The 27,209-nt window shown below is 46.6% G+C and overlaps 14 protein-coding genes across 14 annotated transcripts; 6 read left to right on the top strand and 8 right to left on the bottom strand. All coding sequences in view use genetic code 12, as the record gives it.

Annotated features, from left to right (window-relative positions):
* Positions 1 to 1,008: 1,008 nt before the first annotated feature.
* On the top strand, positions 1,009 to 1,626 carry NUO1 (Nuo1p; the record flags this gene model as incomplete). Its single annotated transcript, XM_029034011.2, has 1 exon — positions 1,009 to 1,626. One exon carries the CDS (start codon positions 1,009 to 1,011, stop codon positions 1,624 to 1,626), a length of 618 nt encoding a protein of 205 aa, XP_028891574.1.
* A 1,901-nt stretch (positions 1,627 to 3,527) lies between these two features.
* On the top strand, positions 3,528 to 5,054 carry CJI96_0004990 (purine-cytosine permease; the record flags this gene model as incomplete). The annotated part of the gene is made up of 1 exon (XM_029034010.2): positions 3,528 to 5,054. One exon carries the CDS (start codon positions 3,528 to 3,530, stop codon positions 5,052 to 5,054), a length of 1,527 nt encoding a protein of 508 aa, XP_028891573.2.
* A 140-nt stretch (positions 5,055 to 5,194) lies between these two features.
* CJI96_0004989 (uncharacterized protein) lies at positions 5,195 to 7,030 on the bottom strand (the record flags this gene model as incomplete). The annotated part of the gene is made up of 1 exon (XM_029034009.2): positions 5,195 to 7,030. One exon carries the CDS (start codon positions 7,028 to 7,030, stop codon positions 5,195 to 5,197), a length of 1,836 nt encoding a protein of 611 aa, XP_028891572.2.
* A 124-nt stretch (positions 7,031 to 7,154) lies between these two features.
* On the top strand, positions 7,155 to 8,009 carry DFG10 (putative polyprenol reductase; the record flags this gene model as incomplete). The annotated part of the gene is made up of 1 exon (XM_029034008.1): positions 7,155 to 8,009. The coding sequence occupies one exon, from the start codon at positions 7,155 to 7,157 to the stop codon at positions 8,007 to 8,009; it is 855 nt and encodes a 284-aa protein (XP_028891571.1).
* Positions 8,010 to 8,128: 119 nt separating this feature from the next.
* CJI96_0004987 (uncharacterized protein) lies at positions 8,129 to 9,496 on the top strand (the record flags this gene model as incomplete). Its single annotated transcript, XM_029034007.2, has 2 exons — positions 8,129 to 8,224; positions 8,273 to 9,496. 2 exons carry the CDS (start codon positions 8,129 to 8,131, stop codon positions 9,494 to 9,496), a joined length of 1,320 nt encoding a protein of 439 aa, XP_028891570.2.
* Positions 9,497 to 9,876: 380 nt separating this feature from the next.
* Positions 9,877 to 10,701, top strand: VPS28 (ESCRT-I subunit protein VPS28; the record flags this gene model as incomplete). The annotated part of the gene is made up of 1 exon (XM_029034006.2): positions 9,877 to 10,701. The coding sequence occupies one exon, from the start codon at positions 9,877 to 9,879 to the stop codon at positions 10,699 to 10,701; it is 825 nt and encodes a 274-aa protein (XP_028891569.2).
* A 15-nt stretch (positions 10,702 to 10,716) lies between these two features.
* On the bottom strand, positions 10,717 to 11,550 carry CJI96_0004985 (proteasome regulatory particle lid subunit RPN12; the record flags this gene model as incomplete). Its single annotated transcript, XM_029034005.2, has 1 exon — positions 10,717 to 11,550. The coding sequence occupies one exon, from the start codon at positions 11,548 to 11,550 to the stop codon at positions 10,717 to 10,719; it is 834 nt and encodes a 277-aa protein (XP_028891568.2).
* A 1,551-nt stretch (positions 11,551 to 13,101) lies between these two features.
* Positions 13,102 to 14,823, top strand: ASN1 (asparagine synthase (glutamine-hydrolyzing) 2; the record flags this gene model as incomplete). Its single annotated transcript, XM_029034004.2, has 1 exon — positions 13,102 to 14,823. One exon carries the CDS (start codon positions 13,102 to 13,104, stop codon positions 14,821 to 14,823), a length of 1,722 nt encoding a protein of 573 aa, XP_028891567.1.
* A 130-nt stretch (positions 14,824 to 14,953) lies between these two features.
* Positions 14,954 to 17,587, bottom strand: CJI96_0004983 (M1 family metallopeptidase; the record flags this gene model as incomplete). The annotated part of the gene is made up of 1 exon (XM_029034003.2): positions 14,954 to 17,587. One exon carries the CDS (start codon positions 17,585 to 17,587, stop codon positions 14,954 to 14,956), a length of 2,634 nt encoding a protein of 877 aa, XP_028891566.2.
* A 469-nt stretch (positions 17,588 to 18,056) lies between these two features.
* On the bottom strand, positions 18,057 to 19,232 carry CJI96_0004982 (TauD/TfdA dioxygenase family protein; the record flags this gene model as incomplete). The annotated part of the gene is made up of 1 exon (XM_029034002.2): positions 18,057 to 19,232. The coding sequence occupies one exon, from the start codon at positions 19,230 to 19,232 to the stop codon at positions 18,057 to 18,059; it is 1,176 nt and encodes a 391-aa protein (XP_028891565.2).
* A 629-nt stretch (positions 19,233 to 19,861) lies between these two features.
* CJI96_0004981 (uncharacterized protein) lies at positions 19,862 to 20,404 on the bottom strand (the record flags this gene model as incomplete). The annotated part of the gene is made up of 1 exon (XM_029034001.2): positions 19,862 to 20,404. The coding sequence occupies one exon, from the start codon at positions 20,402 to 20,404 to the stop codon at positions 19,862 to 19,864; it is 543 nt and encodes a 180-aa protein (XP_028891564.2).
* A 450-nt stretch (positions 20,405 to 20,854) lies between these two features.
* CJI96_0004980 (uncharacterized protein) lies at positions 20,855 to 21,592 on the bottom strand (the record flags this gene model as incomplete). The annotated part of the gene is made up of 1 exon (XM_029034000.2): positions 20,855 to 21,592. The coding sequence occupies one exon, from the start codon at positions 21,590 to 21,592 to the stop codon at positions 20,855 to 20,857; it is 738 nt and encodes a 245-aa protein (XP_028891563.2).
* A 117-nt stretch (positions 21,593 to 21,709) lies between these two features.
* CDC47 (DNA replication licensing factor MCM7) lies at positions 21,710 to 24,070 on the bottom strand (the record flags this gene model as incomplete). Its single annotated transcript, XM_029033999.2, has 1 exon — positions 21,710 to 24,070. The coding sequence occupies one exon, from the start codon at positions 24,068 to 24,070 to the stop codon at positions 21,710 to 21,712; it is 2,361 nt and encodes a 786-aa protein (XP_028891562.2).
* A 1,038-nt stretch (positions 24,071 to 25,108) lies between these two features.
* STB3 (Stb3p) lies at positions 25,109 to 26,629 on the bottom strand (the record flags this gene model as incomplete). The annotated part of the gene is made up of 1 exon (XM_029033998.2): positions 25,109 to 26,629. The coding sequence occupies one exon, from the start codon at positions 26,627 to 26,629 to the stop codon at positions 25,109 to 25,111; it is 1,521 nt and encodes a 506-aa protein (XP_028891561.2).
* Positions 26,630 to 27,209: the final 580 nt, after the last annotated feature.

The raw sequence follows: 27,209 nt of genomic DNA, 5'->3' as shown, positions 1-27,209 counted from the left end.
AATCCTGGTGATTAAATCAAGCTTCTATTGCAGTTCAAGTGGTTAACATCTGCTTCTGGGTTTCACGATTGAAGATGTTTTTGTTCTTCTTGTGGCTGCGAACAGATTATGAAGACATGCAACAGAAGATAAGGGAGAAACATCCCAACAAACTTTTTAGAATTATTAACTGTATGTAACTTCTTATGAGTGAGCCGAATTTGCTTTTTAAAGTTAGTTTGCATCTTTTCAGTGTAGTCGTACACGGATTTTCGGTGGCGTTCATCTAACTATGGAGAAAGTTAGCGGCTTAATGTGCGCCTCACACCCGATGGAGATAAAAGATGTTACAACAACAAATATCAACGATGTCACATCATAACATGTTTACAGTACTCTTAAGGAAAGAATTGTTGGAAGCCAGTTAAAATGATGCTACTTTTCCTGTCTCGCCACTTACACAAAGGTCACCATATTCAAAGTATAAAGCTAGCGATCAATTATTCAACCAGATATTTCTATAATAAATCCGAGAGTCTCATTTTAAAATGTCTAAACCTCTACTTATATCAGTGTTGTATATAGCAGATTTCCCATCTACAGCAGGTGGGGTGGGTATCCCCATTGTGGAAACCTTGAAAATTCTGAGTTTAAAATGAGACTCGGTACCCAGTTATGAGAAAAGCTTCAGAGAATGAAAGATTTCTTTGTCTCGTGGACACTTCAGACACTTCTTCTTTGTTACCTTTTCTAATGGCTGCGAAATACTCTGCGATGTCCCTAGAGAGCACTTCTTTGGCGCAGACAACGTTCCCACATTACCGCGAGACCACAAACAATCTGAGATAGCCTTATGAAATTTCCACCTCTCTGTCTATGACATATTTATCCTCTTTCTTCAACAAACGATCGATTTCAACGACTACTTCTTCACCAGTGGTCCACGTGACCGGTGCCCGCACGCACCCAATCAAATCGTGAGAAAATCAATACCCATAATCAACGTTCCATCATCAACACCTCGATTCAATGTCGTACACTAAAGCCTACGAGCCCGTCAGAGGCGACGTTGCCCAGTCAGACTACGAGCTCATTGATGCTGACCCTTACTTTACGAGGGTGGTGTCGTATTTCAGACCGTCAGACATAGCTGCTTGGGGAGCCACCACGGCTGCATTTCCCTTGGGCCTTGCTGCTTGGGAGAGATTGGAGCCAGTCGCTGGCGCTTTTAAGAAGCCAGGCAGAGTTCCAGGTTCGGCTTTGAGAGCTGCAACCTTAATGGGCTTTTTCGGAGGATTCTACCTTGCGTACATTAGATCGAGCAGGAGATTCTTGGGATGGTCTGAAAACGCCAGAGAAGTGAAGAAGGACAGATACGAAATCAAAAAGTTGTTGTCGCAAGGAAAGTTACCTTACCACCAGAATGAATCTTCGTTGGACGACAGAATGAAGGATATTGCCAACAGAAACTCTCAGTATTCCTTCACTGCATTGTTTGTTCTTCCTTGGTTCAACATGGCGTACCACCCATACCACGGTGTCGACATCAAGAAGTACTATGAGACCAGAGAGGGAGAGGAGAGTTGGGGTTTCAACTTAAAGCCCTACGAGGAGATCGTGGCAAAATACTCCAAGACTGTCGAGTAAACAAGGCTGCGGGGCTATTGCCATATTTCAAGAGGCGCTGATGCCTAAACCAGTATAATAAAGAATCTAGCGGGTACGTGATTCGTCTAGACATGACGCTGGGCCATGTTCATCCTTGTTCCAGCATGTTACATATACACGAGCTCAGCTCAAAATTACGACGTTGCATTGGCCAATCGTAGATATGTAGGGGAGACGGAAGAGTGTAAGGAAAGCTTAAGATCAATCGAATTGCCAATCAATGAAGGTACTGACGGTTTCTTGACAGAGAAGCATGGAGACATGCTCATGACGTCTCGTCAAGTACGACAATAACGCTGCTGAATACTATGCGAAAGTGGAAGCATGTAGAAGCTATCTCAGTCAAGTACCATATGACTTGAGAACAGTCAGCGCACACACTAATAATTCGATAGTTAAATTGTAAGTTTCAATTCTGTCTTGAATACAAGCTCTGTTTCAATTCACTAATAAGATTGATGTCGACAAAATCAATGCACGGTTTTGTGGTTGCAAAAAACCATATAGTTAATTCTGCCTGGGTTATGTCACTCCCGTTGATTATTGAGAATTTGTAGAAGCTCGACTGAATTAGGGTGACGAGGTGCTATCCCTGTTGAATGCTTGATTGAGTTTTCTTTCAAATACTGGTTCAAGAGACCGGTAATAGTGCTGAAGTTGTTGTTCATTTCCATGAAAGTGTCATGCTTCTCAATCGCCAGATGAAGCGAACGGTTCAATTTTGGCTTCAATCTAATCACCCTCGCATACGGTGAATCCTCTTTGTATCCTACGGCAGTTCAACACACAGCATGCATAATTTAGCCAAAGCAGGCGGAAGCCTTCCTATCCAATTGCCAGCCGCTGTTTGAATTGGGTGCAAAAGCCTGAAATCTACTACTTAGGGCATTAGCCCGCACAGCCGTGATCATTAAAGGACAAAAAAACTAAGGCGCATTGGGGCCAGAGCCCAGGAACAAGTCCAATCCCATAACTAAACCAAGACCAAACCAAGACCCGTTACCCTGAAATCATCAAACTGCCTGCAAACTGACTCTCTCTAATTAAAAGCACATTAATTAGGCTTGACTTCTTCGTGCGGTTCATCGTGACCGTTAGCCATCATTCGATGCCTTTAACGGCATTTTGCAGCCGCAGGGCCGGGGCAGAATCAACTTCTCCAGGCCCCGAGCTACCAACGCAGAAGAAGCAAGACAAAACAAAAACAGAATAATAAAAAAACCAGGAGTTATCTTTACACAAAAATATCACCAAAATGTCACTCTGCTAAGTCCATTGCCAAATACCCCGAATTGCTATCTCAGATAGTGCTATCTCAGCAACAAGGGTACTCGATTGCCGTGGCGGCCCAGTACAGGCCGTGCGACTGCCGACGATTTTTACCGACCCGAGGTTCACCCGAGGGAAGTGAAGGCAGCGGGTATTCTTTGGTGTGTTTTAGTTGTGGCCACTACTCAGAAATTTTTGTAGTCTCGGTGATGTCCGGAGTGGGGAACATGGCTGTCATTGTCTCAAAGGTATAGATAAGTAGATAAGAGGGCCATTTAGAAGAGGTTTGAGTGGATGGCGGGAGGGGCCTTATCTGCAGGAATGGGTGCAAAAAATTTCTGGCGCCAGGCATTCTGCAAGTACGCGAGGTCTTATCGGTGACAAAGAGAAATGACACAAAAAAAAGAATGGAGCAGATGCCATACGCAGCGATCCCTTTCTTATAAAGCAGGCACGATCTTGAGTACATTTTTTGCATATTTTTTTGCGAGCCGTCCAATTGCTACTATAGCGAGTTTGACGTTTGAAAAACTCCTATTTGTTTATCCCCCTTTGCATTGGTATTTTCAGCTCCTCTGAAAGTACCCTGAAAATTTTACCTGCCCATCGCGATGGACGAGGAGAAAGACGTGGGCCTCAAGAAGAGCTCAGTTGACTCGTTTGAAAAGTCTTTGGAGGACTCTGGCCACGCAGAGGCCCAGGAAACATCGCTTAACGTTTTCGACAAGTGGGCTTCCAAGCTCAACGCTGAGACAAAGGGCGTGGACTTGGTGCTAGACGATGAAAAAACTGACTGCTCCATCTGGAACGCTGCTTCCATGTGGCTCTCTGCCAACTTGGTCATTGCCACGTTTTCCTTGGGCGCCTTGGGTGTCACTGTGTTTGGGCTTTCGTTTTTCCAGTGTATCATGGTGATCATCTTCTTCTCGTTGTTGGGAGCATCGCCAGTGGCCTTCTTCTCCATATTTGGGTGCCGCTTGGGGCTTCGTCAGATGATTCTTTCCAAGTACCTTTTGGGTAACTACGGCATGAGAATCTTTGCCTTCATCAACATGATAGCCTGTGTGGGCTGGGGTGCCGTCAACATTATGGCCTCTGCGCAGTTGTTGAACATTGCCAACAATGGAGCTCTTCCCCCATGGGCTGGGTGCTTGATTTTGGTCATTTGCACTATTTTGGTGACATTCTTTGGCTACCATGTTATTCATTATTACGAGCGGTGGTCGTGGATCCCCAACTTGGCCATTTTCATTGCCATCATCTGCCGTATGGCCATGGCCAAAACCTTCACCTGGGGCGAGACTAAAGGTGGTGAAACCACCGCTGGTAACGTTTTGTCCTTTGGCGGTACCATTTTCGGTTTCGCCAGTGGCTGGACAACTTATGCTTCGGACTACACCGTCTACCAACCTCGTAATGCTAACGCATACCGTATCTTTTTCGGCATATTGGCTGGTCTCTTGCTCCCTTTGATCTTCACTTTGATCTTGGGCGCTGCTTGCGCTACCGGTACTTTAACTAACCCTGAATGGGCCTCTCTCTATGAGGAAAAGGCCGTGGGAGGCCTTGTTTACTCCATCCTCGTTCAGGATTCACTTCACGGCTTTGGCCAGTTCTTGTGTGTTTTGTTGGCTCTTTCGACTGTTGCCAACAATATACCGAACATGTACTCTGTTGCAATGAGTGCACAGGCTTTCTCTTCCTACTTGAGAATCGTACCCCGTGTTGTGTGGACGGTTTGCGCCAACTTCGTCACTTTAGCCATCTGCATCCCAGCCTACTACCATTTCGAGTCTGTCATGGAGAACTTCATGAACTTGATCGCCTACTACTTGGCCATTTACGAGGCCATGTGTCTCTCTCAACATTTCATCTGGAACAGAGGCCGCTGGTCTGCTTACGATTACGAAAACTACATGGATAAGCGTGTGTACCCTGTCGGATTGGCTGGTGTTTTTGGTTTCTGCTGTGGTGTTGCTGGTGTTGTCGTTGGCATGAACCAGGTGTGGTACAGTGGTCCAATTGGCAGACAAATAGGTGAAAGAGGTGGCGATATTGGGTTTGAATTAGGCGCAGGTTTTGCATTTGTTGGTTTCAACTTGATGAGACCAATCGAGATGAAGTATTTGGGAAGGTAGGGTGACGTTATAGGGATGATAGAGCTTGTATAATAGAATTGTTGCATACGACCTATATTGTAGATAGTGCCTACTATAATTTGACTTAAACTACCACAAACAAATATATGGTGTATATCTCATCTAAAAGTCTCGGTAATCTACGAAAGAGCGATCTCAGTACGCTGGAACCACTTTGCAACTATCGTGCAAACGAAAGAAATAAACGCGAGCAAAGAAATGAAAACGAAAGGTAACCCTGGAAATCCCTGATTGATTCCGCTTTTGTACAACGCTGTGCTCACCATGGGCGTTAGTAAGTTCAACACACCCAGCGAAAGCGATACTGCCCCGTAATATTCGCCCACTTTAGAAGTAGGGTAGAACTTCACGGGAGCAGACGCAGCAACTGGGCCACTAAACGCCGAAAAAGCGCCAGTGAATGCAAACGCCGCAAATTCCACACCCGTTGGGGCTACCGATGCTCCCGCAAGAGCTATTGTTAATAGCGAAAATCCAATACACATCACCAATGCGTCTGCAGCATCAAATGAGTTGTGCTTGGGAGCAAATCTTTCGAAACGGGGGAATACAAGCTTGTAAAGAAGCGGTAACAATACACCCATTGCGACGATGTTAACCAATGACCTGGACATCGAAAAATTGGATATTGTAATAGAGTCCCAATTGTATTTGTAAATACAATACTGGAGCTCGATTAACATGATCAGCGTAACCACAACACTCAGTAAGATTTCGATGATCGTCAAGCATATCACAGTCACACGTGTACGCTTGAAGTTGCGAGAGTTCTCAGCTGTCTTAAGCTCAGATGGGTATATGAGAAGACGAAGTGGCGAGACGTGCGTGATAATGCCATGATATAACTTTGACCATACCGTATTGGTTTTCATTGCAAAACTCCTCAACTGAACCATCGAGGCAGACCGTGATTTCATTCTTAGCTTGCCAGATCTCAGCTCTGGTAAAAAGAACACGGAATACAACAGAGCAATTGCTAGAACAAGCAACAAAAGTTTCAAAGGGGCGAGTTCTGACGAGGGGATCATGTTGGCAGGATCGGCATCCAAATCCGAAACCAGCGGCATTTTGGGCAAATGGCCCTCTTTACCCTTTGCGTGAGTCAACACGAGAGATGATAAGAGAGGCCCCACAATCTGTCCTGCGGAAAATGCTACCAAAGCATAACTCATCGAGTTCACTCGTTCCTGGGGCCGAGCCAGGTCAGTAATATCCGTAATGAAGGCTTTGAAAAGTGCCACCAACGAGAGAGGACCACCTGAGAGAGCTCCAATAATAGTAGCAATCCACATTCCTACCATGGGGAAGCCTGTAGAATAGGCAATCAAGAAGTAATCCATATAAAAGTTGACACTGAGCAACACCACAAAGGCCGTGAGAAAAGGCTTTCTTCCATAAATGTCCGAAAGAGCACTAACTTTGGAGCAAGTAGCCAACGACACTACCAGGTTTATGATGCTGCTCCACATAAGATATGTCGACACGATCTTCTGCTCCTCTACAGGATCACATGTCCGTTCATTAGGAGGAGCGTTAGAGTTCTTAGTGAGCGCTTGGCAGGCCAACCTGTAGAAAATGACCTCCATGGATGGTTGTGCTATGGTGATACAAATACCAAGCAAGAATAATACGAAGCATAGTCTGTAAAGGGGCGACGCCCATACGGACAAAGAGTTCAAATGGGCATACCAGTCCTTATCGCTGTCTTCTGAGTCGATTGCAGCCAAGGAAACATTGTCTGCAAGCTCATTTTCTAATATTTGATGTCTTGAGCTTGACTCTTCGCTGGTGATGTTGTCGGGCAGAGGCGATAAAGTGTCGATGATCTCATTGGGGTCTTCACTTGCGAAGTCGGCGTTCAAAAGCGGTTGGGCAATAAGCGATGGAGATAAAACCAGGTTATGTTGTTTATGAGGGACTTTCGAGTCACCGCCGTTTTGTTTGGGCTTGGCCATCTACCCCAAGTATGAGTATCGAGTAGTAGCCTTGATAAGGATACTGTAGATGCGCGGCCGTAATAATTTGGAAGTTTAGCCACAATGCAGATTTTGGCATTACCTCCTCTCGCGTCTTCTCAAGATGGATTTTCTTCACGATCTCAAACTCGATGAACGTATTGAAAACTTTGATCTTCGCTGGGTGATCTCGGCTGGCTTTCTTCAGGCTTCCGCTTTGGCCATTTTTTTCCAGAAGTACCCTGATTTCCATGCCCTACTCAGATACGGGAAAACAGCACAACAGAAACAGGTTTCTCCAGATACCCCACTAGCAAAGTTGGTGGATAAGTTTGCTGCCATTCAGGTCCCCAAGTCGTGGTTTCTGCATTACTATGTGTTTTTCACAGCTCTTCAATGGGCGCAGGGCTACTATATCTGGCTGCAAAACGTTGCCACGACAAAGTTCACAGTCATTTGGTCGCTCATGACTCTTCAGGCAACACGACGGGCCATCGAGAGCTACACTGTGACCAAATGGAGCGAGAAGCTGAAGATGCACATCACCCACTACTTTATTGGGCTCCTATACTACCTTGGGATTTCTTCGAACTGCTTCTTTGGACTACTCGAACAACACGAGCCTCTTCTATTGAACTGGAAGTACTATTTGCTTATTGTTGTGTTTGTGGTCTTCTATCTCGACCAATTTTTGAACCATCGTCATTTGGCCTCGCTTGTCAAGTACTCCGTACCAACATTCAACTTGTTCAGGGTAGTCTCGTGTGCCCACTATTTTGACGAAATCATTATTTACTTGACTATTCTTCTTATTCTGTTTCTCCAGAAGCCATACACTGTTCCTGACTGGAATTTTATCGCCAGCTGGATCTTTGTCGTGACCAATTTGAGTGTTACCGCGTACAACACCTGGGTTTACTACAAGCAGAAGTTTGACGATTACAACACAAAATATGCCATCATCCCTTATGTACTTTAACTATCATATATGCTGTTTATGCCTTGATATAGATCTGTTGTAGACCTGGTAGGGTAGTCACGTGCATGAACCTTCACTACCCCAGAATCACCACCCTACCGTTCTTCCTCTTTCAACCTATGGCTCCTCCGAAATTAGAGTGTCCAGTCCATATAGGCCTACGAACAGACGGCCAGTCTATAGTCAAAGGAGCCCCTGGAGTTCCCCACTCCATAGTATGCGTAATTCGTTCATTTTATGTCCTATCCACATACTAACTTAAGCCTCGTATAGAGACAACCATCGAAATCCGATGTTCCAAGCTGACGCTGTTCACGTGTCGCCTGATTGGCGTGGAACTCAGAACAGAGCAAAGAGCTATCGTCTCTTCAAAACTCGGTTCCAGCGAGCCCATGAAAGAGTATCGAATGTGCAAAGATCCCATGGTGTATGCTCCACCCATGGGCCAATTCTACCAAAAGCTTTTGGGCCTAGACGTGCCCATCCTACTACCGCTTCCCAAAAGCATAACTCTGAGTGGATATTTCCCCAATTGGAACGCCTCCACGGTCCACTACTTGTGTGTGCGTTTCACAGGCGGAACTTCTGCCCACACTGAATTTTCATTCGAGGAAAAGTTTCCTATCCCTATTAAAATGTACGATACGCTTCCTTTGTACCGTCAATTCAATGAGCCTGTGGTCGAACAAAGGCCGTCTGCTGATAATCAAGTGCTTGTGGATCTTGAGCTACCTATCAGCTCTTTAGGTCCCTCGGACCAGTTCCACCTCCGAGTCAAAATCGCAGGCAACCCATTACACAATAAAAGAAAGAAGAATTTACGTCTTAAGCTGGTCACCATGCAACTAAAGGAGCACATGCAAGGTTTCGACTCGGGGCTCCCACCAAAGAGAGAGTTGAAGTTGAGAAGTGATACCAGGGAGTGTGATAGACTCATCACCGCAGACGGATCAACCCATATATTCGAGTTCCCTTTCCCTTTCACTAACGACTTTCTAAGGCATTTTAGCATTTCAGATGCTACTGAGTCATACACAGACGAATTGACCGTGAAGTTCCCTAGTGCCACTTTCAACAAAAACAGAAACCTCTCCAAAGTACCTGAGGGCGTTCCAGTCACACATACGCAGGGGTTTACAACCATTGGCCGACTCTTTTCTTTGCGCTACGAGATAATAGTGAAAGTGAAGATAAGTCACGGAAAGGACACAGAGGTACACTTGCCTTTGACGGTATCTCCTTTTGACCGACTGAGCAGCGAGTATCTCCTCAGCTGGATCAAGGGAGAATGTTTAGTAGCCCGTGACCGCTTTGGCAAAGACGTGGTGAATAATGCGGCTGCAACATTTAAGGACGAAGAAGTACATATGATGCTTCAGAGGTTCTGTCTTGGGCCAAGACTCTATCACTCAAACCGATCTGACTATGAAGCTCTTGGGTGCTCACTTGACACTTACGGACGCCTGCTAGTCAGCTGTATAGAATGAGGAGGGTGGAGTGACAAACGTATTGGGGTCAGGCTTACATACTATATTCTCCCTGAGTTTCGACAAGAAGAGCTACACACATAAGGGTTTGATAAGCTCAAGTAACAATGACAGAAACTATTTCGGCCTGCATTTGACTTGATCGAATTCATGAATACAAGGAAAGGACCTCCTTGACTGTGCTCCAATGAATGTGCAACCAGGGGACATTTGCAGAAATGTGAACGCAAAACGAGGTGAACTAGATTTTAGTAGAAAGGAAAAAATAAGTCTCCAAAATACCTTCCATTAGCCAGATTGGTGTCCATCTTTGACCGTAGTGTAGTGGGTCCCTTAGTGATCTTCCTGCATTCTCCATTCACTAAAACCACCATACTACCATGTCTGGTCTTCCGGCTTACGCCCCAACGGCGACTACTTCCTATACTCCAGCAGACAATCCTGATGTTAACTCTCACCAGGAGTTCTCCAAATCGTCTTTATTCCTGACTACGATCCACAAAGCCGTATATGAGTCCTTGTGTGAGATCTACTCCATCGCAACGGTTTTGGAGATGATTGAGAATTCCTACTTGAAAGACTACATAACCGATAAAGAGAAGTACACATCAACAGTTATGCGCTTGATTAACCAGTACCAGATGCTCGTAAAGAGCTTTGGGAAAACCCCGACCCACAAGGCTGTCCTCTCAGAGATCTTACCAGGCATTGAGGAGGATCATTCTAGCATCCTACAACTTTTGCAGGAAACGTTTAGACTACATGTTCCACTTGCCTCTGAAAGGCTCACTTCTGGTGTTCCTGCTACGATACAGCAATTTCATACAGTTGTCGAGAGTACATCGGAGCATAAGGGAGCCACTAGTGTCGCTCAGGCACTGAACTCAGCGCTGGCGCTGGCAAGATTGGTGGCAGAAGCTACAGGAAGTTTCATTACTCTTATGGATGCATTGAAGCTCAATTACAAAACCAAAGCACAACTACACCCGCTTTTAAGCGATTTGGTAGTTAGCTTGAATGACTTGGTGCTGAAAGATAATGATACAACCACACCGATTGACTTCCCTGGCAAGTCAAAACTTGTTGGGTGGCTCATCAAGCTCAACAACTTGGAAGAGAATCAGGAGTTAGCCCAGGAAGAGATTGATCAGTTTCTCGACGAGCTCGACGGGGCATACAAGGGCTTCTTTAACTCTCTAGAATAGTCTCGTTTGCTGCACTTATACAATCGACTCGATTTGTTCTGCGTAGTTCAACACATTGCTGATAACTGATGTGTTGTCAGTTGTCGTTGCACTTTGAGACGCCTTATTGTTGAAGTAGATGATGCCATTTTTGAACTCCCAGTCTTCCACCTCTAAATCCTGCTTCAACGCCTCCTCAAAGGCCCTGTCGGACTGCTCTTGGGGGAAGTAGAGCAACGTTCTGCAATTTGACACGGGAATGGAGTCGTTGGACTTCTCAATCGACTTGGCGATTTCGTATCTTAAGGTGTTGATCAAGGTTTGGGTGAAAAGATGAAATTCCTTACATGGCAAGGAGTCCTCGTGCTGTAGCAACTTCCAAATTTTGATGTAATTGCCCTCCATCAAGTTTCTCTCCAAATCAATAGGATAGTTCAAGTACTTGTCCTTGTCGACATTGAACAGTGGGCTGTTGTATATGGTTTCTAACTCCACATGAAATTTGCTTATAAGTCCTTGTGAAAGTAAGTAGAGCAAGTACAATGCGATTATCTTGGTGGCATCTGAGTTGGTTTCTGATTTTCCATGCAACACCGTAGAGGTGTAGAAAGGACGCAATGAAGCAAAGAAGTTCTCGAACCCAGCATAATTGTGAGACAACAACGACAGTAAGGCACCGATTTCAAGAATTCGCTCGGAGATCTTCAAGTCGTTTAGCTGGTCGGGAGTCTTCGAGTTGGAAGGAACTGGAACAAGTAAGTTGTGCTTGATCAACTCCATCTTTATTGCCGGAAGAAGACGCTGGCACTCGTCATACTTGTTCTGGTCATACAATTGGTACAATTCTCCTGCGAGCTTAGGAAGGGCCATATTGTGATGTTGAAGGTAAAGGCTGTGGAAGGTTGACTGATGATAAACTATGAGTGTTGAAGATAATACTAGTGCGCCACTGGTCGTGCGAGGGCCACACAACGTTAGGAAGACGTATCAGAATGGCTGGACTGAATACAAAGGTGGGCTCAAATGAAATTTAGTAGGCAATTCAGAATGCCTTTTTTGTATCGTAATCTTTCAGTTTCCTGTGGCAGAAGTACTATTTGCTCATTGAAGAGTGATCTGTGAATTGGCTGCTAGAAGCTACCAGATACCCTGGTTACCTAGCCAAGTGGAAACAGTTTATTCCACATCTCCCAACGACTTGTAAATGGCTTTGGATTGTCGCAAAGTGGGAAAATTATCGATTTGCATAACTATTAGTTGGCCGTTGAATGTTATTGCTATCACTGGCCAGAAGCGACAATGTCGTTCTAGCCTCGGGAATGCCAATTTGGTGGGCTCCACACAGAATAGGAGAACAGAACAAGAAATCTCGTTTGGGTTGACAAATAATGGGTCCATGTAGCTAGTCAAAAATCCATCCTATTTTCTTGGAGAACGTTTTGTGTAGATGGGCTGCTAGCACTGACAAAGCGACGACATTTTTCGCAGCCATTCAAGCCATCAAGCGGTCCTAGCGAGCAAAGCGCCTCTTCCAAGTAACTATGAACAATCTAAAGATAATACTGAATTTTTCCAGGCGACTCTTCTCTACATAGCAAGGGTTGTAATAGATAAATAATGGTTTGCTCCAGCACAACACAATTCTTCTCTGGTTAAAAGATCGACTTTGTAACTCTGATCTATGAATACTTTTGCTGCCAATGTGTTGAAAGGTGGACAAACTTCAAATCGATTTTCATACAACAACCAGTGGGATAAGAACCATTCAAAGTATCAAGATACATCAAATCGACCTTTGAGCTCCAAATGCAACTCTTCTAGAATTTGCCACTCAAGAACTGGCAAAAGAAGACTTACACAAGCCACCCAAGAATCACTGAGACCTACTGAACACTTGACAAGACTGTTGCTGACTTGCCTTGTAATCAAGGATCAGCTTTCAAAGATTCTAGGCACGACTTTTCAAAAACCAAGTACATGTTAAAGTGTGCACCAACTCTAGCTTTGAACGGTGCCTCAGGTCCTCTGATGAGTTATTCCGATTTCGCAGCCGTTTAAACGCCTCACCATTGAGGCCCCAGCAATCGATACAATACAGACTTTTGGAGAGCATGAACACAAGCCGCCCTCAGCCTTCTACAATAATATTTCTGGAGCTGAAATAACTTCTTTTATAAGAGTTGATGGGCCGGGTTCAGGCTGAGTCATAGCCTGGGGACTTCCGAGGGCGGTCCCATCGGTTAAGGCGATCAGATGCGGTAGAAGTAGGGTTGCAGCGCCCGGAGATCACGTGCCACACACATAGTTAGCGCACCGCACCGCCCTCGGAACTCGAGATGATTCATTGAAAAAATTCTGAATTATTCAGTCAAACCTTCAAAACCATCTCCACCCTCTCTTCACCCTCCTACCCAGTGCATTATGTGTGGAATATACGCCGCCTACAGGCAGCCCAACATCGACAAGTTCAAGGATGTCGCTCTTAAAAACACCAAAAAAATCAGACACAGAGGCCCCGACTGGTCTGGTAACGTTGTTTCTAACTCCACCATCTTGTGCCACGAGAGATTGGCCATCGTCGGCTTGGACTCGGGCGCCCAACCCATCACTTCTCCAGATGGCCGTTACTCGTTGGCCGTCAACGGTGAAATCTACAACCACATCCAGTTGAGAGCACAGTTCCCCGACTACCCATACAAGTCTCACTCCGACTGTGAGCCCATCATTCCCTTGGCCCAGAAGTACGACATCGACACCCCCAAACACTTGGACGGTATGTTCGCCTGGGTGTTGTACGACAAGCAGGAGGACAGAATTTTGGCTGCCAGAGACCCTATTGGTATCACGACGTTGTACATGGGTAAGTCTTCCAAGACCCCAGACACTCGCTATTTCGCCTCCGAGTTGAAGTGTTTGGTTGACGAGTGTGACGAAATCACCGCCTTCCCTCCCGGCCACATCTACGACTCTAAGACTGACCAGCTCACCCGCTACTTCACTCCCTCGTGGTGGGACGCTTCCAAGGTGCCTGAGAAACATGTCGACTACAAGCAGGTACGTGAGACCTTGGAATTGGCTGTCAGAAAGAGACTTATGGCTGAGGTTCCTTACGGTGTGTTGTTGTCTGGTGGTCTTGACTCATCCTTGATTGCCTCCATTGCTGCTAGAGAGACCGAGAAGGCTACTGCTGCTCTTGGCCACGATGGTATCGATGCTAACAAGGAGCTCACCGGTGTTGATGCTAGCGGCTCCTTGCACTCTCTTGGGTTCACCCGTTTGCACTCTTTTGCCATTGGTCTTCCCGGTGCTCCAGACTTGATTGCCGCTGAGAAGGTCGCTCATTTCATTGGTACTATCCACCACTCCCACACCTTCACTTTGGAGGAAGGCTTGGACGCCTTGAACGACGTCATCTACCACTTGGAGACCTACGATGTCACCACCATCCGTGCGTCTACTCCTATGTACTTGTTGTCGAGAAAGATCAAGGCCCAGAGTGTGAAGATGGTTCTCTCCGGTGAGGGTTCTGACGAGATCTTTGGCGGCTACTTGTACTTTGCCAACGCTCCCTCTGCCAAGGAGTTCCACGAGGAGTGTGTCAAGCGTGTCAAGAATTTGCACTACGCCGACTGTTTGAGAGCCAACAAATCCACCATGGCCTGGGGTCTTGAGGCCAGAGTGCCTTTCTTGGACAAGGAGTTCTTGAACGTGTGCATGAACATCAACCCACAGGACAAGTTGATTGACCCCAAGAACGGTAGAATCGAGAAGTATATCTTGAGAAAGGCCTTCGACACCTCTGACGAGCCAGATGTCAAGCCATACTTGCCAGATGAGATTTTGTGGAGACAGAAGGAGCAGTTTTCTGACGGTGTGGGATACTCGTGGATTGACGGCTTGAAGGATGCTGCTGAGGCTGCTGTCACCGACGAGATGCTTGCCAACCCTAAACCCGAGTGGGGAGACGATGTGCCAACTACCAAGGAGGCTTACTGGTACCGCTGCAAGTTTGATGAAGTGTTCCACGGCTCCAAGGCCGCTGGTTCCACTGTCATGAGATGGATTCCAAAGGCTGAGTGGGGCTGCCACGCTGATCCTTCGGGAAGATATGCTGCCACTCACGAGAACAAAGTTGAAGCTTAATTGAGCGCTTGTTAATATGCTTTTATATAGACCCTGGGTAGATTCAGATGTGGTATCTACATCAATAGAAGACGATGGTCCTGTAATTGGATATGTAGAAGTTTACTTTGATCTAAAAGCTGCTTGGGAACTAAAAATTGTTTTTGGTCAACCACTCCTTGACACGGACGTGGTCTCTTTTGAACCAAGCAGCGTTGATTCTAATATAGTCTAGCACTTGCGATAATGACCTCTCGAAACCGTTCACATCACGATCCTTGAAGAACGCCTCAACGTCATCAGCCATGGCTTCCAGCTGGTAGTTGCCAAGGGTGAATCTGATGAACCTGTCCAAGACGACCATGTTTGTCGACATCAACTTGTGCAACGTTGAGTAGTTCTCCTTGATGAACTCCCACAAGAGGTCCCTCACGGCGGTGTTCTTCGAGATGTTGCCAGCTAAGAAGTGGGCGTCCATGACGGGCACAATGTTGATATCAGTAAGCGTAGAAATGATATTTTTGGCAAGCTCAGGACTCAGGATGTTACCCAAGGCACTCAAGGCCACCTCTCTGGAATCCAATGCAGAAGGGTTGATAACCTCGTCCATGACAACCTTCACGTCATCTTCTGTGACAGCACTAGATGAAAGAATCGAGGAAAATGTGAAATACCTCATGGCCGGATCGATGATCTTGGACTGTTTCCAGCCGTCGAAGTAGGTCTCGGCCATCTGTTTGACCTCTGGAACATGATAAGTAGCTGCGCTGTTTAGGATTTGCGCCTTAAGCTTAGCTTTTAGCACATCGTTGACCTCAACCTGCTCGCTCAACAACTTGACAGCCAACTTGGCGTACACCTTTTGGATGAAACTGACAAGGTTTTCACTGAGCTCCTCATCCTCACCGCTAAAAGTTGTCTTCAAAGAGGACAAACGTGAGCAAAGCTCTAACCAAGCAACATAGGACTCGCCAATTTTGTCGCTATCAAGAACAATCGACTTGACAAGCTCCAAGAAAGTGATCGTGTCTGTGTTCTCATTTCCTGACATAGCAATAGATGCAACATCGGCGATAACCCCGACCTTGTCCTTGGAACTAAGTTTGTCAAAGTATGGGAAGACATTATTTTGAAGAATATCTGGGGAGTAGTCGACTCTGATGACAGCTTGCGAGTCCTGATTGAGCTTGAAGAAACCTTCAACAGTATAGTTCTCGATCGTAGTCACTTTCTTGTCAATGATGTCTTCTTTCAACAGTTGCACATTGTCTCCGCAAGCGTTGAGGGGCACCCACCACACGGTCTGGTCGTCCTCGGGTTTGACACCACCACCATTCAAAAATCTAGACTGCTTCAAGACAAGATTCTTGCCCTCCTGTTCCACGTTAATAACAGGAAACCCAATCTTATTAATCCAGGAGTCCATCATCTTAGCAACAGGATGTCCAGAAGTCTCAGAAAGGCTCTTCCAAAGGGCCAAAGAAGTGGCATTTCCATATTTGTTTGCATTCAAGTAGTGTGCAACACCTTTCAAGAAGATGCCGGTGCCCAAGTATGCCGAAAGCATAAGAATGGTAGAGGCACCCTTCAAATAGGAAATCTGGTCAAATAATTGATCAATCTCCAAAGCACTGACAACAGGCACTTTGATAGGATGGGAGTTTCTCAAGCCATCCAACTTGAGGGCCGTTTGCAACGAGGAGGAAGCGAAAGCACTGAACATGTCCCATTCTGGGAAAAGGTAATCCACAGCAGCATATCCAACCCAAGTGGCGAAACCCTCGTTGAGCCAAAGCTCATCCCACCATTGCATGGTCACCAAGTTACCGAACCATTGGTGAGCAATCTCGTGAGCAACAACGTAGGCCACTTTTTGCTTGTATTCCGGATCAGACGTGTCCGGATTGTATAAGAGAGCAGTAAACCTGTAAGTGATGAGACCCCAGTTCTCCATGGCATTGTGGGAGAAGGAATGAACCGCCAAAAGGTCCAACTTGGGCAATGGGTACTTGATCTCGAAGATTTTGGAGAAGTAGTCGACGATCCTAGGTGCCAATGAAAGCGCAAACTCTGCGTCTTTGGTGTACCCATTTGTGGTGTAGATTCTCACCGGCAAAGGCTTGTCGTTGAAGTACTTGTCTTCAGTGAAGCCTTCAATGTACTCGAGCTCGCCCAACGCCCACGCCAAGAGGTACGTAGACATGATAGGAGTTTTTTGGAACGAGGTGATTTTCTTGTCACCCTTCTCCTCGACCTTTTCTACAGGGGTGTTGCCCAAAACGGTGTAATGAGCATCCGAGGTGATGTGGACCACGAATGTTGCTTTCAACGCTGGTTCGTCCATACAAGGGAAAGCCCGACGGGCATCAGTAGCCTCGAATTGTGTCAGCATCATGTACTTTGTCTCGCCATTCTCCTTATACGAGGACTTGTACAAGCCCGCCATGTTAGTCTGGATAATTCCGCTGTAGGTAATAGTCGCCTGAATCTTTTCATCTTTTGGGAAGACTTGCTCAGAGAACTTCACCACAAAGAACTCCTTTTTCTCATCTATGGAAGCCACCTTCGCCTCAATTGACCGCTCTCCAACTTTTACCTTGATCTCGCCAATTTTCAAGTCTCTATAGTGCAAGTGCAACTCATCCGTCTCCTCTACAACCTGCAAATCGATCACCACCACACCGTTGTAAGTGTCATTGTCCAAATTTAAGTCAAACACAGACAAGTCATAGTGAATGGGTTTCAATTGTGAAGGAAGGGCCTCGTAGTAGAGTTCAGAGGGCATGAGGAGGAAGTAGTCCGTTGAATTTCAATGAGAGATGTGTGTGCGAAATGTACCGTACTTGGAAAGCGCCTTTTGGGTGCAAAATGGCGCCTACGTGGTGACATACATAGTTGGCTCAAATGAGAGAAGAAGGGACAACTATCGAGATGGGTGTAGCGATTGCCATTATTGGCTAGGAAATTTATTTTTTTTTTTCCGCTTCTTCTCTTTTTAACTTTTGCTAGAATTCGTATGTTGCTTCTATTTGTGGGGTACTTGAAAGTCAGCACATATATGCATGGCAGCCAGCCGATGGAATATCCACAAAAGCACAACTACTGCTTTATGCGGATATTGATATAAAGAAGCTCTCTGTTGACTTGCTAAGGCTATAATCCACCTATATTCTTCAGTTGTTCAAAAAATGCTACCTGTAGCATTGCTATACACTAGTAGCTAAACACAATCCATTTTGTTTTAGTTCTAACCGTTAGTAGGCCTTAGGCTTTTCGTCATCACTCAGGCTCCCCTCGGTGTCCAAGTATGGTTTCTCTCCAATGTTGGTGATCCTAAAGTGGTGCCTGGCAGAAGTCTCGTGCTGCAAGAAGTCATTGCAGTGGGAGTGCAACAAGATCCTGTTATCCCAAACAATCACCGATCTGGAATCGGTGCCTCTGTGAGCCGCTCTCACTTGAAACTCAGGGATGTTGGTGACGTGATCTTCCAAAAAGTTGAGAATTGCATCCGACTCTGACGCTTTCAAGCCCTTGATCTTTTGGATAAACACCCTCGAGAAAAACAAGCTCTTTTCCCCAGTTACTGGATGTGTTCTCACCAAAGGATGCTCCGTGAAATAGTCAGCTTTGATTTTGGCTACTTGGTTACGGAGAGTAGCCATTTTGTTCTGGTAGTAGTTGGAATGGATAGCAGTGAGACCCTCCAAGAACTTTTGCACCTGAGGCGACAACCGCCTGTAAGCTTCTCTGCCGTCGATGAAAAGGGTATCTCCTCCGCTTTCTGGAGCCTCCAAAGCAACGAAAAAGGAAAATGAAGATGGGTACTCTTCAAAAGAAACGTCTGAGTGCCACGCATACGAGCCGGTGGTGTATTTGAAGGCTTCCTCGTACCTGGACCCATCGCCAGCTTTCCTGAAGGTGACAAAGAGCTCTGGGTGATCTTTGGCAGAGTAAGCAACCGGATGAATGTGCAATGGGCCGAAATACTTGCCAAAGTTCACAGCGAACTCAGGACCTTTGTCTCTGAAGTCCTGGTTGCGAAAGATCGCCAACCCACGAGTTTCAAGGAATAGAGCCAAATCGTTTTTGCCCTGGTCGTCAAGTTCACTAAGCTGAATCCCTTCGATCTCTGTTCCAAAGTTTGGAGACAAGTCAATTTTCTTGTGGGGCTTGTTGAACAAGCTCTTGAACTCTGGATCTCCAAGGTGGCCCTTATCGGTTTTGGCGCCGTCAACATTTTTCTGGTTGTTGTATTTGTTGGCTTCTGCTGGAGTGGTAGCAACCAAATACTCAGGGTAAAGAAGCTTTGACTGCTCGCTGGTGGCCTCTTTGGCGTCACTCAACTTGCCGGCTTCGATTCTTTGCTTAAGCTCGGCGTAGTGCTGAGGATTGTCCAACTCAGAGAGAAAGGGCTTGAATGCTGGAGCCATGGTGAACGGCACTTGAAGTGAACTCAATTGAGCTGGAAAATTGCTCTCATTTATACTTACGGTGTCTACACTGTCAACCTACGGTTATTCAAGTGCCTAATCTGTGGCTGCGATTTTGCAACCACTGTGGCGTCAGCCATTAGATTTCCCTTATAGTTGTCGTTAAGCGCTGGCGTGTAAGTAAATTGACAATAAGAACTGCAAATATTATTGATCTGAATGACTTGCAAGTCATGAGTCATTGTTGGTGTCTGCTTGGAAGGTGGTTACCCACCTCTGTGACCCTCCATACCTGTGAAGGCCACAGAGCCTAGATACTCAATTACCATGTTCCCGTGCCACATTGGCAGAAAATGCCCAAGCCTTCAAGCAGTAACACCGAAAACACCGAAACCTCGGCGAGTGAAGGCGGCCAAGTGGGTTCGTTGCAAATGTAGAGCATCCAGTCTAGAGCCTCCTCTGCCTTCCTAGCAAATTTGACAGCCCCCCTCAGGTCAACTCACAGTAATCGTACATTTTTCCTTTTCTTGATAATATCTATAGAAACAGAGGCATGCAAAACACAGCCACTTCATAGTTTAGTCTTTTTAAAGATCAACTCATCACCCCTCGAGAAAGCACAACCTCAATCACTTCCCCACCTTACCCTTCTTGCCCTTGGACTTGTTTCTGTGGCCCTTCCCCTTACGTCTCCTAAAGTTGCCCAAGCCAGAGTTCACTTGCTTATCAACCAAGCCGATCTCTCTTGCCAACGCAGTGCCTGGGTCAACGCCAAACTTCTCCACACGAGCCAAGTCCTTGCGGGCAGCCTGAGCCAGTTGTTCATCGCCGAATTTCTCCGCTCTTTTGATCTTCTTTGTAATCAAATTCACGGCTAGCTGTTTTCTCTCCTCTGGAGAAAGTTCCTTGGGCTTCTTGTCTTCAACCTTCTCCTCAGTCTTAGCACCATTCTCATCAGCAGGAGCCTCCTTCTTTTCTTCTGTCTGTTTTGGAGCCTCTTCCTTAGTTGGCTCTTCCTTGGGCTCTTCTTTTGCTGGCTCTGTCTGTGCTTCTCCAGCGTCCAGGTCAACAAGACGCTGGACCAAATCGGCTTTTTTTCCGTCCAAGGCCAAACCCTTGGCTTTGAGCTGCTCCTTCAATTGGGCAACCGTGAGGGACGCGTAGTCAGTCATGATTGTGTAGGCGGTGGAGATTGGGGCAGATTGAAAATGTTGAAGCTGTAAGCTTGAGTTTGTTGCTCGGTGTTTTTATTTGACAACGCGCGCCCATACATTTCGGAAACTGGTGAAGATGGAATGGGCTAGAAATGGTGGGGAATATTAGAGAAAGTCTGCTTTCAAGATGTGCAACCTCGTTGATAATCCACGTGGGATCCCCATAGAGGTTTAAGCAATGCAGAGTGTTGTAATTGTCTCAATTCAATTTCGTAAGTTGGGTACTGATTGCTGCGAAATAGCACTTCATGAGACTTCCACCACCTGAGAAAATACCTCTTTGTTCTGCTCTTAAATACAGCCTCCTCACGAGTCCCCTATTTACACTTTTGGCGACGCCAAAAGTCAATTGACCTAATAGTCGAAATGCTCATCGTCCTTCTCATGCAACTGACACTAATCTAATCTTCATGCCTCGCCGGTGCGAATTGCTAGGCCTAGCACGAGTCCCAAGATCACTAACGACAACAACACAACCGTAAGTGCTAGCGCCCGGCTAGCAGGATATTGATTGTTGGTCAATGCCCTTTGCACCCTCAAGTAACGCCAGTAGCCTGCAATGACCATGAAAGCAGCGAACACAGCACATAGGATAGAGAGTGGTCTGGCCAACACATCAAGCCCAGCATCTTCCCTTCTGAGTTTTTTTTTAAGCAGCACATCTGCGTTTTCAACAAGTGCATACGTGGCTCGAGACGAAATCGAATACATCTGGATGAATGCTATGCCCAAGGTAAGCGTCAACATGGCACTTCTGATCCAGGCCAAAAACGTTCTCTCGTTGGCCATATGGTCCCTTGCCACCGAACCTTTGTTGGCCAATACCCAGGGCTGGAGCTTCTTCGAAAGCTTTTCCTTATTGGTGGTATCTTCATCAGTGCTGTTGTTATTTGCATTCCTTTGCCTGGGGGTTGTGGAAGCTGCTATTGGCGTATCTCTGACAGAGCTCCTTCTTGAGACCTGTTGCTTGGAAGATTGACCACCTGAAGACGCTCGTATCGTTTCTGTTGTCCCAGAGGCAACCACGTGTTTATCAAATGCCGGTAGGTCTGTTATATCACTATCAAGATCAGTCACTTGGTGATTCTTCAATTCTTCACATTTATCGTTGTCATTTCTGTACCTTTCTTGTCCTACATCCTTCATCTCTGGCTATATTGTATTATTTTAATAGTAAAGTACATGTATATGGTTACAGCCTGACAGCTGAATAGTAGTAGGAAAGATAAATGAGTGCGCGTTATGTAGTTGGTTATGAGACCTCTAGGTCACCACCAACAAGGACTCGCCATTCTCAACAACCTGGAAAATTTCAAGTTGCTCATATTCTCTAATGCACGCATCAATCTGCTCTTGAGTGTATCCCATGCCACCCAATCTGTGGTGCAAGTCGCTAATGTTAAGCGTTTGCTGTTCTTCATCACGCACAATAGAACGAATCACATTCATGATTCTGGTAGTGATGTCCTCTCTTTCAAGTTCGTCGTGGCCACCCATTGATGATTTCGAAACCAGAAGAAGCCTGAGCGCCTCATCGACGTCGGTGGTTCTGACCACGTTGTCGAAGCGGAGTCTTGCAAGTGCTTGTGAGATACGCAAGATGCCCAACAATGTTCTAGGGGTGATATGAGAGAACTTCTTGACGGATCCCTCGTTTCTCTGAGCCTCTTTTCTCATCTGGATGTACAGCTGCACAACATGGTCACCCACCTCTTTAGGCACCACGGGACGATAGGTTCTTGCCACGGAAATGTACTGTCTGATGGTTTGTGGGTCCAATGGAGTAAACTCCATCTCTGGCTGTCTCCCTTCTCTGTGCACATAGGTGACGTGTTCAGCCAATAGTTCGTCGTTTTCTTCAGACGCCTGGTCCAAGATCAAAAACATGATATCGAAACGAGACAAAAGAGCAGCCGGCAAGTTGATATTCTCGTGAGGGGATAGTCTGGGATTGTAACGACCGTATAACGGGTTAGCCGCGGCCAAGATGGATGTACGAGCATTCAAGGTGGTGTTAATGCCAGCCTTGGAGATGGAAATCGTTTGCTGTTCCATGACTTCGTGGATAGCTGTTCGGTCACCCTCCTCCATCTTATCAAACTCATCAATGCAACAGATACCATTATCGGCGAGCACTAAAGCACCACCTTCGAGAACCATCTCGTCGGTCACGGGGTCTCTCATGACGGCAGCGGTCAAACCAACACCAGAAGAACCACGACCAGTGGTATAAACTGATCTTGGGGCAATCTTGTTGATGGCTTTAAGCAATTGAGACTTGGCTACACCGGGATCACCCATGAGGCACACATTGATGTCACCACGAATTCTCATACCGTCGCCAATCTCCTTGGTGACACCACCGCAAAGAAGGAGAAGAAGAATCTTCTTGACGTCAAGGTGGCCATAAATTTCCGGAGCGATCGACTGGGCCAAGCGCCTGTAAATCGTGCCATTGCCCTCGCGGTTCAAAGCGATCATTTGGTCTCTGATTTCGGGAGTTATATCGAGAGATTCGTACTGCTTCTTGTGTTGCTGGACATACTGGGCTTCCAAGAAGGTTTCTGTCAAAAGACCGGCCTTTAGAGCACGGAAGCCCGTGTATGGAGATGGCAAAAGAATACCCGAGACATCAACAATGTCACCAGGGTTCATCAGTCTGACCAAATCACCATTGACGTGAATCGTGAGGGTTCTAGGAATATGACCCACTGGCACCTGGGAAGCCATCTCCTGGATCTTGACTTCCTGAAAAGACAGAAACTTCGACGCCCGCGTCAGCATGAACAATTGACCTCTTTGGTTATCGCCTTTGCACACTGAGGACGTGCAATCGGTTAAAGGCTGAAACACTTTGGAGTTGACCTCCTGGAAGATCTCGTGGCCACACTTATCACACGTATAGGCGTTGACAAGCACCGAGGGCTTCACGTCAGACACTCTGGTGACAATCCCTCTCACGGTGATGTATTTACCCACGTGAGGGCCCTTGACGTCTCTAACTGCCAAGGCCTTTGTTCTGTCGCTCAAAGGCTTGAAGTACAAGTGGTATCTCCTAGTCAATTTTGGAGGAAACATATTTACCAGAAGCAAATCATCAGCTTGCTGGGAGTTTTGCCAGTCATTGTTGGTTTGCTGAGACAAGCCAGCGTTCAAAGCGTTGAGCTCGTCTCTGTTCTCCTGCGACACTCTCAAGTTTCTTAATTTCCTCTGGTGTAAAATGACGTCCAAAACGTCATCTTTAACGGAGTATTCTTTTGTAGGTTCAGGCATCAACTCATCCACAACCAGAGAAAAAAGCTCAACAAAATGATGGGTGTTCTTCAATATGTGATTAAGCAAATTCACCAGCGAGGGCTGTGAAGGCTGCGACGACGAAAAGAATTGATTCTCCTGGTACAGCTTGATGTCGTCCAAGTCGATGTAAAGCGTGGAAATGTCTCTGTTGGCAATTTTCTGCAACAAGTCCAAATACTTGATTCCCAGCTCTTGCAACTCGGCATCAACATCGAGGTCTATATCTGACAGGGATTTGAAGTGAGTGAAGAAGTCTCTGATGTGGGCCTTGAGCTCGTTGTAGTTGACATTGATCTGGATCGCGGGGAGCGTCGTAGTTGTCGACATCCGAATTAATTAATGAGTGGTTTTGAAGAAGAGAATTAGATTTTTGAGATTTTGAAAGAATTGAACTTGGAGAACGTGTTTAACGAAAGTGAATAAGGGCTTCTTTTTCAAAGCGCCATATCTATTCCTAATTCGGCGAAATACGCGTCCCATAAGGGTCCGAAGAGAGGCAAAGAAACACAAATTAAAAAATCAGACACGGAAGATAAGAAAAAGCAATCTCATCATTATTTGAAACTAAACGACCAGTTCGAGGGTTGACTACGCAGTAAACTGGTTTTCTTTATTTGTAGTACTGGTGTTGATGTGTCAGTACCACAGCCAAAATTACTGCTAGGAAATCCCAAAAAAAAAGGAAACGAGTTATTTCAATCCTTCTCCTTTATGGATGCTAGCTCTCTATACTCGTGACATGCGTGATTTTGTTAATTTCTTGTAGTGTTCATATTTGAACAGCAGTGTAGCATCATACACTTTTTCGCAGCCATTTCTAAGCACCCTCTCGAACGTTGCAAAAAGGACAACTATCTAAAAGTATATTCACATTGTTGGTGTCTCCTGCCGGACAAGTCTTCAGTCAAAACCTCGAATTATACTTTTGTAGGACTATATGCTTCAGGGTGTCGTTATCCTTGTTGTCAGAAATGAGATCAGTATATAACCCACGCTTTTGATTTGCAAATCGAAAATTCAGCCAATCATTCGAAGCAAGTTCTTCAGTCTACATTCTCTTTAGTCGACTTTTCTATTGTATGTAGTAGTACCCTGGTGCATCCACATTCTTTCCAAAACATGCCGTGTATACTGTGTTGCTGACGAGACCAGCTCGTGACGGCGGCATAGTTTCAAGCTGTAGAGTTGAAGGTGGCTAGAAAAAGTGTTACATTGATATAATAGTGACAACAACCTAACCTGGCCAACTGGCCAGCAGTGCAAAGGGTAGCGAGGTGTAAGGTGTCTCAAGAAACACCTTTTTGGTCATGGCTAAGGTGTAAGGAGAGCGGTGACCATGATCATATTTCCACAAGCTTGACAAGGTCATATAGACATGAGGTCGACCAAAGCCCGGGCGGCCCTTTTTTCGTCGCTGCACAATTCGTCATTTTTGCCCGGGCTCAGAGAACCCTGGCTATGTTTGCGGAGCGACTCAGCGCCGATGGTGGCCCAGTCCTCCTCGTCGGTGTCTGAGGCCTCTTGCTTTAGCGGGTGCTTTCCATTCTGCGGTAGCGACAGCAGCAAAGTCGAGCGAACGCTCAGCTCGTTGAAGCTCAGTTTTCGGCGCCCGCCAATGGTGCTTGCAAGATTGTCTGGCGACACGTTGAACGTGCCTGGGTGGAGGTGGCCGTTGGAGGCCAGCCACGAGCCAATGGGCGACACAGATAGCACAGAGGCCGAGGGAGCTGGTGGGGGCGACGACACCAGCACCGCCAGCCCTCTGCCGGAAGAGACTATGTAATTGTCCAAGTTCTCGATCGAATTGAGTCGCAGCCTGCTGAACAACTGATGGCGGGTGGTGTAGCCGGTGTAGGGAGTCTTTTGCACCGAGTTGGCGCCTCCCGCGGACAGAGACAGCTTCCGGCGGTTGGAGCCGACGTGTGGAGGAGGCAGCACCTTGAGAGGCACTCTTTTGGCGAAGGATATTGGAGGCAGCTTCTTTTTCCAGCGACGAACACCACCACCGGCTCCAACCCCAACCCCAGCACCAGCACCAGCACCAGCGCCAGGAGCATCCTGGTCAAACATAAACACTCCATCTTCGGTAGTGTCCATATCGTCTTCGTCGTCGTCCTCATCAGAATCCTCGGCAATGGCATTGTCATCGACCTCCACATGGCCCAAACGAGCCATCCGAAGCTTGTGGAGCTCATCCTCATCTGACGACAAGCTGTCCATGTCTTCCTCGTCCTCGTCGTCCTCGTCGCTCTCCACTGCCCTGTCTAGATGTTCTCCTGGAACCTGGACGTTATGGAGATTATGTTTCCCGTTGGAGATGGAGTCTCTCCGGCCACCGCCGCCACCGCCTCTACTGCTGCTCCCAGAAGCACCCTTCTTCAGCCACCCCAACTTGGCCTTCTCCTTGAGCTCGTGCACAGACACCCGTGTCTTGTCGCTACCATCGACGCTTCCCTCAGTGACGATGTAATCGCTGTCTTTCCTGCGCACCGCCCACTGGCCCCAGCCGATTTTTTCAAACACAACGTTGTTTTCGGTGTCGCCCGCCTCCATGGCTGCCATAATGAGGCGCCGCTGTTTCGAAAGCGACAAAAGATCAAATCCAGGGACTTCCACGGCCAACTGCGCCGTGATGAGCCGAATGGGCAACGGGCCTTTTTTTATCAACAAATTGGCAAGTCTCGTGGGGGTGATTTCAGCGGCCACCTTGATAGCCTCGGGCGACGACGTGGAGAGCTTGGTCACATGCTTGGCGGGTTTGCTTGATTTGCCGTTAGCGGTGTTGGCGTTGCCGTTGGCGCTACTACCAACGTTATTACTGTCGTTGGTTTTGACATCTGGACTCTCGCTGTTGTTTCGGTCAGCGACCCCGGATTCGGTGTTCATGGTGGGGAACAGACAAAAACAAGCGGGTGATTCAGGGGAGAGCGAGTAAGGAGTTCTCTTTGTGGGCTAAGTAGGAAAAATTATTTTTGATGTTTTGGGATCTTTTAATTCTGAGGGGGGTATTTTTACGTTTTCGGTGTGGTATGTTGTTCCTTGTTAGCAACTGAAAAATCCACGCTTTATATGTTTTTTTTGGGGAAGGGTCCGAGCGCATTATGTGTGTATGAATGCGGGTAAATGCTGTGACATTGTGGTGCGAATCGAGTCCCACCTAGACAAGTCATGCTGGCTGAAAAAGCACGAGGAAGGCAGTGGAAATCTCCACTTAAAAGCCTCAAGTGATGTGTAATCTTACAATGAATTTACGCAAGCCCAGCCAACCGCCTACAAATCTTCTTCTTGCTCGGTTTGGGCGGGCCTCACTTGGTTGACTCACGGGGCCTCGAAAATTTATATGGCGTACTGCACACAGTCCCAGATACTGAAAACGTACAACTCGGTCACTTTAAATGTGGTGAGTGTGATCGCCTGCATATAAGCACACCCACCTTCCCCCACTGTCACCCATATTGGGTCTAGC

The sequence above is a fragment of the Candidozyma auris genome, chromosome 6 (assembly GCF_003013715.1).
Source record: "Candidozyma auris chromosome 6, complete sequence".
NCBI classification, from domain to species: domain Eukaryota; kingdom Fungi; phylum Ascomycota; class Pichiomycetes; order Serinales; family Metschnikowiaceae; genus Candidozyma; species Candidozyma auris.
This window is presented reverse-complemented; position numbering and strand designations above follow the sequence as displayed.